Here is an 18,338-nt window from a genome sequence, read left to right on the forward strand (position 1 = left end):
TGTTTTGAAACAAACGTCTTTTAACGTCTTTGGCACTCCTCTGTAGGATTTTACTAAACGTTATTTAACGTTTTTGGCAGTCAAAGAGATAACGCCCATACAAGAGTTAAACTAAGGGAAAACATGAACATAACTTGAACTAGAATAGAGATTATAAAGGGAAATCCTCTCTAAGGACTAACATCAATTCTGGAAGAATTGCCAAAACCGCTACACAATAAGGTTTTCCCCTCATGTCCCAATACTTTCATTACAAAATGGCTGTGTAAATTGTTTACTGAGTTTCCACAGTGACTTATGCGGTTAAGAAAAATGTGCATTTTCAAAAAGGATGCGGAGGCGAAAGGGGCGGCGGGGGATCTTCCCAGCAGTGGCAATGTTTGCTGCGTCATGCATGTGCAGGAAACAGAATGAATGAAACTGTAATGACGATCTCTCCCATGTGCGGGGCTCCGATTCAGGACAGAAGCTGCGGTTATCCGGTTTAGCTATTGTTATAGCGGCCCGCTGACAGCAGATGTTGAGAAGGAAATAGGATGTGACAAAATAATCTCGGAATTATTTGTGTTCTTGCATTGACGCAGAGTGAGGGTGTTTCTTGAGGACTGTTGTACTGTAAAACTGTGCAATTAAACATCCTGATGATTTATAACACCAAGTATCTTGATTGACTGAAGAACTTTCCTTTGAAATGGTATGTTATCATCATTTTCCACATCTCCTTCATTTATTTGTGTTGAATGCGAGCGAAAAGAAGCAAAGACCGTTAGAATAAGATCTAATCGTCATTACTATGTTGAAGTAAAAGGCTGTCTCAGCAGCTCAATTATTTTTTTTAACAGTTACTCGTTGCTACGACGTCTTCCAGTCAGGTTTTAGACCACATCACAGCACTCAGACCGCTTTAGTCAAAATACGTAATGGCATTCGCTTAAACATCAGATAATAGCAGATCTTTGTATATTACTTCATCGGATAGAAAATTGGATAAGACTATCGGGCACAGTTCTTGCTTGTTTTGCATCATAATATAAAGGGAAGGAATTCTTTTGTGTCACTATGTAAAACTTTACACAATCTGAGCGGATGAAAATTACATGTGGGGTTCCTCATGGCTCCATCCTGGGACCTCTTCTGTTTTACATCTAAATGCATCCACTTGCTCAGATAATAGAAAATAGATGATCGCAAACATGCAGACGACACACATTTCTACATTTCAATGTCCCCCAGGTGACCATAGCCCTATACAACATCTGGGTAAATGCATTTAACAAATAACTGTGACTGTAAGCAATAGTCACATCCTCATTCAGACAGACGGAGAAAAAGCAGATACGCGACATACGATGTTATCATCAGTAGTCATCTGCTGCATTTAAAAAAAAAGAAAGGAAAATCTAGCTCAAACCTCTGCATCTAAAATGACTCTGCGCGTGTGTGCACGTAGACATGCGTGTGGACGCTTAGGGAGAACAGTCCTGTCTAGTGTCTGCGCCATGTCATTGTAATTCAAAGAGCGTGCACGCATATGTGAGACAGTGTGTATGGAAGTCGGGCCAATGTGACTGCATGTGTTTGGCTATGAAGGTGTATTGTTTGCGATGTATCAATGGCCACTGTGTGCATGCTGTCTGGATGAGGGACACACATGCACAATTCTGGATGTGTGTGTGTCTGTGTTTTGATAAGGAGAGCTGACTCCAGCAAGCATTGTGTCAATTCATAGACTGCATAAAGATTAAATTAGCTTCGATTAAACACTGACAGAGAATGTTCATTTGCATAGCGTATTGTTTTCTAGAGTCGTCAGATGACACAAGCACCATTTGTGCACTCTGTGCAAGACGAATTCATCCTCTGCAGAGATATGGACATTTGATACATTCCTGAGACTGAAAGAGGGAGGGCTCAAAAAGGAGAGCAGAAGTGAGAGAATGAGAAAAAGAGAAGCGGAACTTCACCGAGGGGAAAAAATATGCGCGTGGGACTTGAAACTCACGCATTTCTGCATTGCTGCGCTTACACTCGCAGACTAGTCTCTCTTTCCATACACAATCGTTACTCGTGTAAACTTAGCACACATGAATATGTTTGTTGAAACCCACCAACTGAGAAGACATTAAATTCTTGTACATTTCTAAACACTGTCACACTGCACATAAGACATACCTTATAAGGTTCGATTGAAGGACGACTTTCCCTAGCAGTTATTCATTGCTACATTCAGGCCTATATAATTCTTCATCAATGCACTTTACATTAGAGACGAGCTAAGACACACATTGTACTTAAGAACGCAGGTCAAAAGTAGTCGTCTAAAGTTACCATTAAAGTATGAATTACAGTACACTCACTGCTTTCAAAGAAAAGTAAGAAAAGTGACATTTTTACTTCAAACTAAAACAGTCTAGCCAATGACACCATCGTAACTACTTTTTCACTATAAGTGTGCACCAAATGTGTCCATTTTTCCATTTGACCCTGCTGAACTCTACATGACATTCATGAGACTTTCATCTGTTTGGGGGGGGCGACGCCCCATTCAGACTGATTGAAGTTTTCTCACAAGGCGCAAAAATAAGTTCTCACAGTGCTGACAGGAACACGATACTTGTCATGAAAATAGCATATGTTGGCAAAATACCAGAAGGAGTCTGGTTAGGAGGTGAGGACCTCTGGCTTTCATCAGATCACGGTCAGGTCAGGTCAGGGAGCAACAACAAAATCAGCGCTTTACTGTGTTGATGGTGCGCCTCAACGATAGATTGGCACAAAGGGTCACGACGCTTGAAGTCAAACTTCCACGTCCAAGTGTCTCTTGGGTGTGACAGTTACCAGTACGTGCCCGAGACTAATCATAATACAACACTGTATCACCTCAACTTTCCTAACTTTGTAGGACTGAACAATCAGTTGACTAGTTGACAACTAATCCGCCAATCACTCCGTGGAGCAGCAATACTATACTAACATTAACTACCCAGTTGAACTATTTAATGACACCAGGAAGATCCACCCATGTGGAGCCTTTCCACTCCACAGGTGCAGAAGACGGTCTAATGTGTCCAAAATGATTCATGTTCTTATTCTGTCTTGAGCTACACTCACGCAGGACAGCGGCATAAACTACCACTAACCGATCTAGGTGTGCAAGAGTGTAATTAGATAAGGAAGCCTTAGCAAGAATAAACATTCACAGCTATACAACGGCCAGCTCAAGTCACTTATGTAATTATGTGTGCCGAAGAGGCCTAAATCCAACAACAGGAAATTGTTTATTTGCTTACATTTTTGGTCTGTTCAAATATCCCTTTATGTGAAACTTTATGTGGGGAAAAAAAAGGTGGGGGACATCATTGATAAAGTGACTTGACTTTCATCACATCACTACCCAAAAAAAAAATCTTTAGTCGCTTAACTCTTTCACTGCCATGGACGTTAAAAAACGTCAAGTAAAAACCTACGGAGGGCCGCCAATGACGTTAAAAGACTTCATCCAATTTTTTATTTTTTTATTTTTGAAACGGGTAGAGGAAAGCCTTGGCCAGCTGTGGTGAAAGTTTCAAGCAGATCTAGTTAGCCTAATGACTATTTTTGGCCCCTAGATGGCAGCAATGACTCTCTTTTGACAAGATTGGGTAGGCGTCAGTAGAAGACGTGAGGCGGAGCTAGAGGGGACAATGGCTGGGGAAGGGAAGAGAACATGGCGACCGGTTGCAAGCAGCTCACGCTCGAGCAGTTTTTTTCAAAGACGAAAAGCATCGACCAACGCTAAAGAGCACATTGATGACGACGATGATCATCATCGATGATGATGATGGTGACTCCGAGGTTGGAAGCATTGACGCGGCAGTAGAAGACGTGAGGCGGAGCTAGATGGCCGAGGAAGCGAACAATGGCGACCGGTTGCAAGCGGCTCACACTTGGGAATTTTTTTCAAAGACGAAAGGCATCGACCAACACTAAAGAGCACATTGATGACGACGATGATCATCATCGATGATGATGATGGTGACTCCGAGGTTCACGCCGAAGTTGGAAGCGCTGACGCGGCGGCTATGACGACGTCATAAAGGTTCACGGGCGAGCGATGCTAACACCGGAAAACACGGAGCACAACCGAGCACGCTCAGGCGGACGTTCAATCGGACGACAAAGAGTGCCCCGAGTCCAATGCATATTCATCGGAGTAGTGGGTACAGTCTGCTACTTGCTATTCCCCGGAAAAAAAGGCCGTCAAGAAAGTGTAACGTCTGCACGCGAAAAGGACAATCGAAGTGAAACGAATCTGTTGTGCAAATCCTGCTCCCTCTCCTTGCACGCAGGGGAGTGTTACAAAAAGAAAAACTATTTGAAACATCAACATAATTGTAAATAGTACCACAGTTGCACACATTTGTAAATAGTTTGCGAAATTGTTTTGTCAAATTGTTACACTGTTGAATGAAAATAAACGTATTTTGCAATCTAAAAACACTTTTTCATTGTTGGTGAAAGCGTTTTACAGAAGTAAAGCACTATTTAGGTGTTTGTGGCATCATTCATGGACAAAAAGAAGTGTACAATTCACTAGAGTGCATGAAATAACATCGTTTCACAAAAAGCTCTTTTTCTCCGCTTTTTGTTTCAAAACAGAGCATTTCGGTGAAACTAACCATTTTCTATTGTTGATTACTGAAGAACGGAATAAGGTAGAAACAAACTTTTTTTTCTGATGAAAGATGAGAGTTCAATCTTCCATTTGGTAGTATGTGTGTTTCCATAGTCCAAACACAACATCTTCTGTGGACCTTGAAAGATCAGTCAAAATGCTTAAATCGGCTGGCACTGGCGACATCCCGTTTCTGAAAACGTCTGGCAGTCAAAGAGTTAACCACTCATCCGTACAGACAATCTTTGAGTTTTTCAGGTTTGTCAGGTTTACAGTATGCAAAGCAGCAATTATCTTTATTAAGTGCTGGGAGAAACAATCATATTCATTATACAACGGGATCTGACTCGAGCCCCACCTTTTCCATTTGTGTTTGGGTCAGAAATGATCGGAGTGCTCACACTATGAAACGAAGAGGCTTTTGGGTGTTGTTATACATTATTAACATTTTTAATTCTTTATTTCATATTTTAACCATGTTGAAATGTTTTATAGATGTGTAGAGTAGGTGAAATAGTGTTGAACTCAGTATAATTTGACCTTAACCTTGTTTTTGTCTAAAAATTCCTTCTCAGTGTCCTACACACACACATTCTGTTCGTGAGAGAGAACGCGCACACACACTCTGTTCGCACCATCACTCATGGCCACTCAATTTATTTGTGAGATTCTGTTTTGGGAAAAAAATACGAAAAGTACCCTGAGAGTATATTTTGTCTACAAAGATGAACACAGCTGCAACTGTGTACTGAGAATTCTGTTTTTTTGTTCTCTGTTTTTCTTCTGTTATATAACATATTGTGTGAGAACCAATCTGTTTTACTTATTCATAATGGGAGGAGAAAAGGCGTTTTACTTTCAAAACTCGATTCTATAAAAAGCCCTCTTTCCCAAGGGAGGGGGCACGCACTCTTGACTGACACAATTTTCGTGGTATTCAATGATGTGTGACCAGAGATTCTCTGTAATAAATCATCCTTGCAAGGAGTTTTTCTCACATAAGAAGTCTATCTTCGATTTTTTGGAACACGCAAAAGAGGATTAATTATTTCACCTCTTTCAGTGTCAAGCATGCCCAGACACAGTACAAATAAGAATGTGCCTTGCATGATATAAAAAATGCGTTGGTCTCTTCCCACATCTTGATACAAGATCCCCTTTTAATGCAGATTCTGCAAATTTGATGCATCGGGATCACATTTGTATAATGTCTTTAACTCATTCAATGCCATTGACGGCTATAAACGGAAAAAAAAAAATCATTTTAATTGTTTCTATTAGTTTAAAAAAAAATCCACTTTGGTTAACAAGAGAATGGAAATCTAGAAAAAAAATTGTACATTTAGAACAGATGTAAAATTTGTGATTAATCGTGAGTTAACTAGTGAAGTCATGTGATTAATTACAATAAAAAAAAAATCGCCTGATGCCCCTAATTAAAAAAAAAAGAACACATTATAATAAATTAGGAGCGTCAGACAATAAAAATTTGTAATTGTAATTAATCACATTACTTCAATAGTTAACTCACGATTAATCACAAATTGTATATCTGTTCTAAATGTACAATAAAAAAAATATAGGTTTCCATACTCTTGTTAACAAAAGTAGGGGGGGGGGAGTGAAACTAATAGAAATAGTTTAAATGAATTTTTGACGTCTACAGCCGTCAAGTTAGCAGTGAATGAGTTAATTACGATTAAAAAATTAAATCGCCTGACGCCCCGAATTTTTAACAATCTTTTTTTTTTATGAATTTATGGCAGTGAATGAGTTTGAATTTGCCGATCGATCAATGACGTCATTAACATTTACCTATGGTGGGCCACCACAAACTGACTCCATGTCAATATTTAACTGTTGTAATAACTTTTATTGCTGCTGAAAGCCGCTCAGCTGCCTGTGTGGTCCTGGTGCGAGGCTGCTAACCGATACCAGGACCGAATTCCTTCGTGGTACGATCCTGCAAATACAGTGCCTCAAATGACTTAAGTCCCAGCCGTATGAATGCTCTAAGTTTGGGAATCGATCTTATTGATATCACCTCAAACTGTATCGATCCCCCCTTGCTACTCTAAAAGACATAATGGCCCTGTTGTCACTTTCACAGCACACACCTTTTGTTGTCTTAGTGTGTGTGTGTGTTGGCCAAAGTTTCTAAGTAGTCGTCGGGAACTTTGACGTTTTTGGACTACGCTGCGAAAAGACGTCAACAGGAAGTGAAACGATCATATTTCAAAGAGTGTAACTCGTTAACCCGCCTAAATATGACAATAACTCAGAGGGATTAGGCTACACAATATCGCATACGCTGATGATGCCGACACAAAGCACAGTCCCTTTGGCCACAATTATATAAAAGTTGTTTAAATGATCTTAGTGAAACAAAAAAATAATGCGGCAACCCTGCTTCATAATGCTCTCACTGCCTTCAAAGAAATACATATATGCTATAGCCCATGTCCATCAATGGAGTATAGATACATCTATAAGTTACATTACAACTGAAGTATTTAGTTGTATTTTTTTTCTATTGCATATTTTCAAAGCAGCAACCTTGTTAAAAGAAAAGTTGTGCTTGTTTGTTAATGAACGTTATTGAATGCTTTATATTCAAATCACACTTCGGGGGGTCCTCTACCTTTCTTCCTTCTTTGGGGCATTGCAAAGATTGCAGTATCTTGAGATTGGATCAGTGATGGTTTATCGGGGGGGTGGGGGGTTTCAACCTCGCTGATTGGTCACCAAAAATCATGATCATGTAAAGCCTAAATGTGATTGATAGAATACGGCAACTGCTTTCAAATGGGCGGGAGATGTGAGTGTTAAACTTTTATTTTATTCTGATTTTCTACCAGATATTTTAAACAGTATGTATTCTCTGGATAGTTGCGGTTTAATGTACTTCATCATTAACATATGTAATTTAAAATATAATAAAAAATAAACTTGTTCTTATTTTGATTAGGTAAAAAATAAATAAAAATAATCGATTCGATATGGACTGATATGAATTACTTATCGTGAAAAACTTTTCAGCCAAATCGCCAACCCCACCAGACAATAACATGCCTCGTCTTTAAGCACCAAGTCTTTAAAGTAAGTTACCTGTCTTGTGTAATAGTACAAAAAATAAATAACTCTGTTGAACAGATTCTGATTCTTAATCAATAACATATCAATAGTCTAAAACACAGATAGCAAAAGTTTGTTAGTCTAGAGCCGTAGATTGACGAGTGATCAACCTAGTGAGACAGATGTATGGAATAAGAAAGAGGGAAAATACGCCATCTTGCAGTGTAACTGCCTTTGCACTCTTCTAAAGCAACACCTGTGTAGAAATAGACCACTGATGGCAACATTGATCATTGCTACATCAACACAAAGTATGTATGTGTGTGTGTGTGCTTGTGTGCCAACCATAACCGCCGATTCCCGCTCTCATCATGATCTCTTCCCTGATGCAGCAGCTAAAGCAGGTTGCCCGATGCTATGTTTTGGTATGCCATAGCATCAAAATCCTTCCCTGCTCACGCAAATAGGCACGCACACACATCATTTTGCAACATCCAAATGTATTTTTCTACACAGTTTGGTTTCTTTCCATAGGGTATAATTAACTCATTCACTGCCATTCACGGCTATTGTCGTCAAAAATTAATTTGAACTATTTCTATTGGTTTAACATTTTTTTCCCACTTTTGTTAACAAGAGTATGAAAACCTAGAATTTTTTTTATTGTGTTAGTACAGATATAACATTTTAAAAAATGTATTACGATTAAAAATTGTAATCGCCTGGCGCCCCTAATTTTTAATAATCTTTTCTTGAAAAAAAAAGATTATAAATTTAAACAAAAAATTGTTTTTCTTTTTTTTTTTTTAAGAAGAAAAGATTATTAAAAGTTAGAAGCATCAGACAATTAAAATTTGTAATCGTAATTAATCACGACTTCACTAGTTAACTCACGATTAATAACAAATTTTATATCTGTTCTAAATGTACAAATTATAGGTTTTCATACTCTTGTTAACAAAAATGTGAAAAAAATGTTAAACTAATAGAAATAGTTAAAATGATTTTTTTTTTAAAGTCTATAGCTGTCAATGGCAGTGAATGAGTTAAAAAAGTAAATAAATAATCCAGCACACTATACGACATCACTCTTTTCTGACTGATGTCAAGAATGCAAACAGGAAGGTAGCAAGTGAAAGAGCATTAAAGAAAACATGACATGGTACAAAAATATTCATCCATTCATCTTATTCCGCTTATCGGACAACTCTGACATTGACCAATTCATTTGGTTAAAAGTCAAGTTATCAACAAGCTTCATGCTAATAAACAAGTCTGGTCCCCGAGGGCCGCAGTCCTGTATGTTTTAGAGTTTTCCCGCCTCCAACACACCTGAATCAAATGACCAGCTCATCAGCAAGGTCTGCAGAAACCCGACAATGATCCTGATTGTTTGACTCAGGCGAGTTGGAGGAGGGAGACATGAAAACAGGCTGGATAGGGGCTCTCGATGACCGGACTTGGGCACCCCTGCTTTAATGATATCAAATCAGATACAGAAGGCTTAACTCGAGTATGTTTCTGGTCCTGCTGAGCGTTTTGACAAATTTGACGTCTGAACATGACAGTTCAAAAATGCAAAGAATGAGAAATATTTTTTCTAAGTTACTAGTGTAAATAAATCACAACAAAGCAGGTAATCATCTTTAATATGTGTATTTTCTTTTTTTGTCTCCTTTAATATATTAATGATTATATCTTCTCATCTTTTCTTACCATCTCCTTATGTCTTCCCAGCCACTACTGTTACCACCCTTTATTCCTTGCCTCCCTCCTTAACATCCCCCTCCTTCATCTTCCTCCTAAGCACCCAACCCCCACTCCCCACCCTCGCCTTGGGTACAGTCAGAGGAATCTCGCTAAGGTTTGTAACTCCAAGGTCCGGACGACTGATTAGATAGAGGGTTCAATAAACCTGCAAACTGCAGGGGTGAGTCCAGTTCACTGATAATCCTCCACAGATGCAAAGTTATTTTATTACGTGAGAGATTATCCTTTTGTTTGTCGTTTTAATGTGCCTGGCATCATCGTCTTCTTGCTCTTTCACACTTGTCTTTAGGGAGAGAGAAAAATCGTATCCGTTATCATATCACAGATCGTTCACTTATCAGATTTGGCACGACCAAAATACATGTGCACAACATTTGCAGTACTGGCTCCATGTTCTATACACTTATCTACATGTAAAGGTGGTCTTAGTTGTACTGATTTAATAGTCCACAGAAATTTTGATCTCATGCCTCACATTTAATAAAAAATAATAATAAAAATTAGGGGTGTCGGGCCATTAAATTTTTTAATCGTAATTAATCGCATGACTTCAACAGTTAACTCACGATTAATCACAAATGTTATATCTGTTCTAAATGTACAATAAAATAAACAATCTTTTTTTTTTCTAAGTTTGATACTCTTGTTAACATAAGCAGATTTTTTTATACTAATGGCTGCATCTTTTAGTCATTGATACAGTAATTTCATAATAATTCCTAAAATTTAGTTAAAATTAAAAAGATTTACTGTACTTTAAAAAAAAAATGAGCGATATTGATTTGTGCTGAGGTAATTTTTCTGCCACTAGATGGCATAATTACATTGGTAAGACGTTGGTGACAGCTCAGTGCATTTTTCTTTTCATATTAACTCATTTGCTCCCCAAAAAGTGGCGGCCGTGGCTCAAGGTGTAGAGACGGTCGTTTTAGTAACCAGAATGTTCGAACCCCGCTCTCCCCCAAGTCATGTGTCCTTGTGTCCTTGGGCAAGGCACTTCACATACATTGCCTCCAGTGCTACTCACAATGGTGTATGGAAGGTGCGAATGTTTGGTGGTGGTCGGAGGGGCCGTAGGCGCACGCTGGCAGCCAGGCTTTCGTCAGCCTGCCCCAGGGCAACTGTGGCTACTTAAGTACCTTGCCGCCACCACAGTGTGAATGTGTGAGCGCATGAATAATGCAACCAATGTAAAGTGTCCAAAAAAGCGCTATATAAATCTAATGCATTATTATTATTAAAACGCACAAATGAGTTCTATTTTAAATGTTTTAAGTGTCCCAAAGACGTATTTATACATTTTTTTATGCTAGAGCATACAGAAGGCTTTGATGCAGCCTCTGAACTGCAAAGAACGGTTGAATAAATGGTAGTTATTACAAAAACAGCCAAAAGCTGGCAGCAGAGCAGAAGAGATCAACCAGGGCCATGTTAAAAAAAAGATAATTTACTCACATTTCTAAATAGATTTGTGAATAATTATGAAACTGAGCTATATTCTAATCCTAATTGCTGCAAAACGGAAACAGATAGAAGTATACATTTTTTTCCTGATGGAAGAAGAGACTCTAATCATTCCAAAATCTGTCAAAATCCAGTAAAACAGCCGGGAGCGAAGGGGGTTGTCAGTGAAAATGGCTGGGAGTGAATGAGTTAAGAGCTATCTAGTCTTTAACATGAAGTAACTTGTGAAATTCTGCACATTTTTAAAATTGTAAAATACAACTTGACCCCAGTCTCCACAATTATATGCATTATTATTAAATGTATTACTGCTAAATTTTTACATGGACATGTCTGCTGTGTTGCGACTGAAATTCCCCCAGTACAGGCTTTCCAAGTAAGTAATCGCATGTTTAAAAAAAATAATTAGCAGAACTAAAAAAAAGAACTTTAAATTAACTCAAAATGAATGCACTCATTTTGACACCGCAAATAAAATTATTTTTCACTGCTCAAGTCATGATCAGTTCAGCAATGTATGTAGTTATAGCAAATGACTGTGTGTGCACAAACCCATGGGACCAAACTGTGCTTGTTTATTGCCACAACACATGGCAAGACAAATCCAGCCAGCTTGGAGAATAAGCACCCACAAACATTCACGAGTCATACATCCCGTCAGCTATAGTCATACGCAGTCATGAGACCGAGTGAGCGCGTGCAGAAAGCTAGATCATCATGTTAATAAAAGCAAGGCTTGTATGTGTGTGCTTGTTATCGTGCATAGCTCCAGGGTGGTGAGGTCAGGGCAACACAAAACTGAATTTGCCTTCCTTCTAGTAAGGTGAGGTTAAAAAAAATAAAAATTGAAAAAAAAATGAGATTACAAATGTTAACTTAAAGCGGATTCATATGGTTTCTACTTAACTAGAGCTGAAAAATGGAACGTCGGCCACACCTTAGTCAGCCGAAGCGTTTAAGCAATGTTTGATCTGCTGATAAAAAAAAAAAAACCCGAAGAGGAAGTAACACTGCCACTCCCAAAGCAAAGATATGCTGAAGTACTTTTTTGTTGCCCTGCAGACACCATTTCAATGTGCAGATTCTCATGTTAAAACTTGCTGTATGGAGAGATGACTACATGACTTCATTTAATGAAAACCTAAGTTTTTTTCCAGAATAAAGAAAATAGCTAGCTGTATGATTAATTAGTTCATTACTTTGCTGGATGTGACCCCTTTAAGGGTAAGCGACGATGAGAAAGAAAGAAAGAGAGATGTCTTTCACTGTATTAACTATATTATATTTTGTATCCATTGAACATTGACAAACAAGTTTGTCCAAAGAAGCTACCTTTAAATCCACTATTTGTTGCATCGTCAAAAACTTTAAGGGGAGAATCCCAACGTGAGAGGTAGATTCAGGTGATTCAGCTCCAAGATTTTGCCGAGCTTGTTCAGAAATGGCAGGAGGCAGGTGCGAGTGCATCTGCGCCCACAGTAAGAAGACTTGAGGGATGGCCCGGTGTCAAGAAGGGGAACAAACAAGTCACTTCTTTCCAGGGACAGACTGCCATTTTACAAAAGGTAGAGATGGATTGGACAGCTGAGGACTGTGAGGAAGTCATTTTCTCTGATGAACCTTTCAGATTGTTTTGGTTAGGGGGTTAACCCTTGAAGCGTCCGCCTCTGATAAAAACAATAATAGAAGAAATACGAGCTAGGCTAACTGTTAGCTTAAATGATAATTATATCGCATTTTCAAAGTCTTGTCATTTTCATTGTCTTGAATGACTTGTGAGACGTGTTATACAAACACAAAACACAACCAGTTGCGCCTCTATTTGTGTCTGGCAACAGCGCAAGCTTCAGGTTGCTTCCTAATTGGCTAAAATTCTGTTTCACGTCACAATTGCTGAGTCACTCGGTTTGGCTTAACTTATTGACCACACACAATAATTTTCAATCAGAAATACCGAACAGGTTCAACATTTACGATTTTCTAAGCGGATCTGGTCCAACACCAGCAAACTTGTGTGTCAAAACTTTTGGCCCCGGCTTGTCCATGTTGCATAACTAGAACATTATGTCTCAATGTGTATAGACTTGAAAATGCATGCAAGGGGAACAAACAGACAGCCAGTCTGCACAGAATCTGACAATGAAGGAAGGAAGAAAGGAAGCTATGGGAAGGGGGTGGGGTGGAGGGGTATCAAGTTTCCTGTTCAACCCCCCTCTCCTGCATAGAGGTCACTGATGCCATGTGCTGCCCCGCCTCCCCCAAATAGATACAGAAAAAATCTCAGTACACAGGAAGTGCAACCCCTCTTTCTCTGGAGATTTGTTTTCTAAAAAGGAATCAGGAGGAATGCCACCTCTCTCTCCCCCTCTCAAATGCATTTTCTCGACGTTTGACCCTTTCGACCTCAAAATGCACAAACCCCCACACAAATATGTTGAAGTGCTCACTCTTCGCAGAAGGTTAAGTGGGCACGAGTCTCTTTTATTGTCCATTACGGCCACAGATCCATTATGATGTTGACTCATTGGATGCTAACAGCTAATGTACGGTATTAGGGGGAGGCTATCTGAGCTCTCCAGAAAAGAAAAAAAAAAGGGGGGGGGGGCTATTTGGAAAAAACATAGGAGTGGCATGTTGAATGCTGACACATGCATACAAATGTTCGCACAAAAAATGAAAAATGCCACAGGTCGGGTAACAAATAGCATATTCTGCCACACGGAAAGATGAAATATAACTACATTTAGAGGCATATAGTCTTTATCCTTTGTAAAAGACAAGCTATATTACCGAAGCGTTCATCAAATCTTTTTATTAACATATGCCCCACACTGCCCCCTTGAGGTCTACGTGCATGCAACAGGAGAAGTGCATCTACTGTTCATCACAGGAAAACGGAATAGGATTCTGCGTGTGTAAGACCAATTGAATGCAACTCAACTAGATTTTATAGGGCAAAAAATATATACTGTTAAGTAAGTTCTGGCCATAATAAGATCAAAGATAAAATGTTAAAACATAAGTAAGAATACTAATAGATCCCAATATTTGTTTGTGTGTACAGTACTGTAAAAGGAGTTTGAAATTTGAGTATAACTTGTGCCATGTCCAATAAGTTTGTGTTTTTGATAGGGTCGTGCACGAATCGTTGGTGACTCAAATTGAGCAGCAAATTGGCCGTTAAAAAACGAACACTGAATGAGTAGTTCCAGAGTTGAGTCACATTGCGTCACAGTATCGTCGTGTTTGTTGTCACAGTGATGGCCACACATAAACAAACATGTCTCACGTGTATATATATGTGGGAGGAAAGTGAAAGCCCGCTGCCTTTGGAACCAATAATGTTTCGTTAGCTAGCTATCGAGCATTACAATCAACTGTTAAGCAGTCAACGAAGCCCAGCTAGGCTATGTTCGGATAAATAAAATAAAAAAGAATTTACTGCTCACACTGCATAATTTTATTTTATTTTTTAAATCAGGTACATGTTGCATAACATCATTACTTCATTGCTGGCCTCTAACGCCAGTTGGTGTGACTGTTAGCACATCGGTATACTCCGATATGAGCATTGGTAAAGCGCCTTGGACAACATATGGTGCAGATAAAGCACTAGAAATGTGCACTTTATTTGCCATTATGATAAATTGAAATTTTCCATTTGTTGGGACATATGTTTTTCGGCAAAAGTACACTTAGTAACCACAGTAAACAAACGGGAGCGCGGATTTGGGCTACAAGTCTAGAAAATGACATTATCAAGTATTGACACTCTGTATCGCCGAGTTCTCAAATGTACTGTAAATACTGAAGAAGAAAAAAACGGTATCGGTACATCCCTAAGAAATATAAAATCAGACTATAAATAGAGGTAAAAGCACTAATCTCAGTAAAGGGCTGCAGTGACAACGATCGAGGCATGTCTCTGTGCAAATCAGGTCTGAGACATGGAATCTGGTGTGTCTGTGTTTCGGGTAGGTCTTGGTCATAGACGGAATTTAGGAATGTGAAGCCATTTTAGCTAAACCCTGACTTTCAAATGCCTGTGTGTGTTGCGAGTGTGCAAGACTAGTCTGGTGAGGGTGGGGGTGGCCCTGCCTTGAGTAAATGGTTTGGAACAATAAATGTCCTCACAGGCAAAAGACAACAAAAAGCATGCAGTAAGACCTTATAAGGCTGTATGGCTGGTTCGTTCAGTCGCAAAAGACGAAAAGAGTGAAACGGGCAAACAGGCTTGACTGGAACAAAAGTAGCTAAGTGGGGGAAAATAAGACAGACTGATCTGATGGGAAGATGGATGAAGCTCATCCAAGAAGGTGCAAATGAAGAGTAGACGCCGCCGAAGTGACTGATGATGAGAGGCTGCCAAAATGCAGCATGCTTTGCTCGCCTCGAAACAATTACTAACACCTCCTCTTCCCGTTCTTCACCCTCTCCCTTTCTCCATCTCATTTTAAATCACATCTCCTGCCTCTCCATTCCTCTCACATCGCTTTTAACACAGCGTGATTAACACAAAACGGGGAAAAGACATAACGTATCATAGAAAGCTGACTTTAATTGCTTGTATACAAATTTTTGGGTCTCTGGAGTGCCTGCTCATTCATTAGGTCTGCCATAATATAACCAAATAAATCTCATCACATTGCCCAACAGGCGTGTGTGTTTGTGTGATTTTTGTGGTTGTTGCGATAAGCGTTCTTGTTGCGATTGGTTCCGCTCGACGAGGCACCGTTTGTATAGCGAATTACATAGTTCGATTAAATGAAGACATTATATTTTGTCTGTGGAGCTGAATTCGGACAAACAAACTAAAATACCTACACAGCTCAAAGATTATGATTTTTTTAACTTTACATTTAGCTTTGGTAAAGGTTTATGATCAACTTAGTAGCCTTATATGATGTTAAAACAACACATCTTCTGGTGGGCCAAAGTGTTTTTTGTACTGAATAGACTGTATATAAAATTTTCAGTTGTGTTTGTGTTCAATTGTTCTATGTATTTATTTTATAAAAAAACATTCTCAATAGCATCTTTATAATTTTCTGAAATGAGACAAATAAAAATGATTTGAAGTTGTTTTCGCTGTCAGAGCAAGAAAACGAAAGGCAGAGGCGCATATGGAGAATGGCAGGTTGAGAGAAAAAAAAGCCCACTTCCTGTTTTCGTGCTATCGTTTCAGACAAGCTAAACCTCAAAACTGAGTACTAACAAGCGGAACATCACGGATGTTGAAATAACGTTTTGTTTTTTTTAAGCATTTGCTTTTCAGTCACAACACAAAGTGGTTGCAGTGGTTCTAAACTTCGTTGGAGGTACTGAACCTCACCAATTTCTTATGCACATTCACCGAACCCTTCTTTATTAAAAAAAGAAAAGAAAAAAGGATTGTTTTCAAATGAAATAAAATTAACAGGGAGAGTAGCCTTTTCATCGAATCTGGCTCTCTTCACTTTGAATTCTTAAAGTGTTGTCTTATTGTATTCCTCATCTACATGCATCTTAAGAAAGTGCTCCTTTAGTTTTTCTAGTTAGCTAGTTATGTTGGACTAGATTTGCTCAACTTGGCATTGCAAATCATGCAGGTAGGATGCTGTCTCCTATCACTCAGCTCAACTCGATATTTATGTAACACTTCTACTGCTGTTTTCTTAAGATGGAACCCAGAAGCGGCAGATACAATGAAAAAAAAAGGAGAGGCCCTCGAATTGAACCCTGTGGAACACCATACATGAATTCATAATGCACATGTTCGTTCGACCAGGGATTACAATAAAGAAATCACATGACGTACCATCACAACAATCACAAGTCGACGACTGAGCGCACCAAATTCCCTGCAGCACAGATAGACCTAAGCAATGTATCACCTGCAGCCAATGATGGCCTAGCAGGGCATATCATCACGAATCATTCGATCAAACCCAGGTTAAGAACCACTAAGTGCAATGATACTGCACATGTTGCAGTATTAGTCTATTGAATGTGTTCCAATGCGAACAATACAACCAAAAATAGAAATCGGATATGGGGGGAAAAAAATTGGGATGTTTTTGCCATATCGCTCAGCATCTACTCGTAAGTCAAGGTACCATTGTATTTTACACAGGCACATTCTGTCGAAGCGGTTACGAGGGACAAACCTTTATATCAAAGTTGCAATCAAAGCGTTTGATAAGGACAACGAAGGCACCCGTCAAGTTGTCCCTGGGCGGGGGCTCGATGGGCTCGCATGCGTTTGCCGGTCGAGCGCCAATCAGGAAACCCTGTGGGGGTGGATGACATCATTAGTTTCTGTGGCATCAACACATCAAAAATGCAGGGTTATAGATGATCACAATACATTGCAACAGACTTCCTTTCAAATGGTTTTAATTTGGGGATAGGTCAGGCAGGGTCGCTCATACGGTGGTTACCATTTCTGTCTCACGTTTGAGAGGTTCTGAGTTCAAATCCTTTCATGTTCTCACTTCTTTTGTTGGCTGTTACCCGTTACTCCGGCTCCCTCCCACATTCCAAAAACATGCATGTTGTTTAAGACAACTGAAGACTAAATTGTCCATAAATGTGAATGTGAGAGTAGAAGGTTGTGTTTGTCGATAGGTGCTTTATGATTGACTCGCGACCTCTTGCCCAAAGTCAGCTGGAAAAGGCTGAAGCTCACCTGCAACGCTAATGAGGACAAGTGCTATGTAAACTGGATGCATGATTGTCAGGGCTCACAAGTTGTTCCACTGAACTCATCCTTCCTAAAAAAAAAAATTAAAAAAAGGACCTCTCACTTATGAAAGAGCCACGCCAGGAAAGTATATAATAAGTGTCAGATGCCGTTTCAACAGGAAGTGGGGTAAGTTGAGCACACTTCAAGATAACGGCTCAAAAACCACCATGTATATAGTCAGCAGTACAGCACTTCCTCTCTCACTCTCACAAACACACGCACACACAATCAAACAGACATACATACACATGTGCAGGCACACATACTTCACAACAATTTACCAGAGTTACATTTTTCTTGTGTAAACTGCACATCAAGCCCCGGATGTGAGTAATTACCAAGCACCCTGGCCACCCTCACCAATGGCTGTCTCTTCCACTGGCGCTCCATGACGTCACTATACTACTGCCCTACTAACTGTGGAAACCGGAGCAAGTGCACCCTCTGTAGGACAAATAAGGCTCTACAGTAGGAGGAAACGGTAATGTGCTGAAGGGCCTTCTGTTGGCCAAATAAGGATATACAGGATGTAAGTAAGGAAATGACGGAGCGGAGCCTTGGTGCATTATGGGAAAAAACGTCAGAGGATGGGGAAAAAATAAAACCCGCATTCCTGTGCATGTAAATACGCCACTTTTACACATATAATTA

General features: G+C 39.4%; 1 protein-coding gene across 1 annotated transcript in view; it reads right to left on the minus strand.

Annotated features, from left to right (window-relative positions):
• rnf13 (ring finger protein 13) overlaps positions 1 to 18,338 on the minus strand; it is a 38,151-nt gene that overhangs the window by 13,199 nt on the left and 6,614 nt on the right. Inside the window, exon 5 of the mRNA XM_077583298.1 lies at positions 17,110 to 17,232. Within this exon, the coding sequence (XP_077439424.1) occupies positions 17,110 to 17,232 (123 nt within the window). The remainder of the gene's footprint in view (positions 1 to 17,109; positions 17,233 to 18,338) is intronic.

Source organism: Vanacampus margaritifer, chromosome 13, assembly GCF_051991255.1.
Source record: "Vanacampus margaritifer isolate UIUO_Vmar chromosome 13, RoL_Vmar_1.0, whole genome shotgun sequence".
NCBI classification, from domain to species: domain Eukaryota; kingdom Metazoa; phylum Chordata; class Actinopteri; order Syngnathiformes; family Syngnathidae; genus Vanacampus; species Vanacampus margaritifer.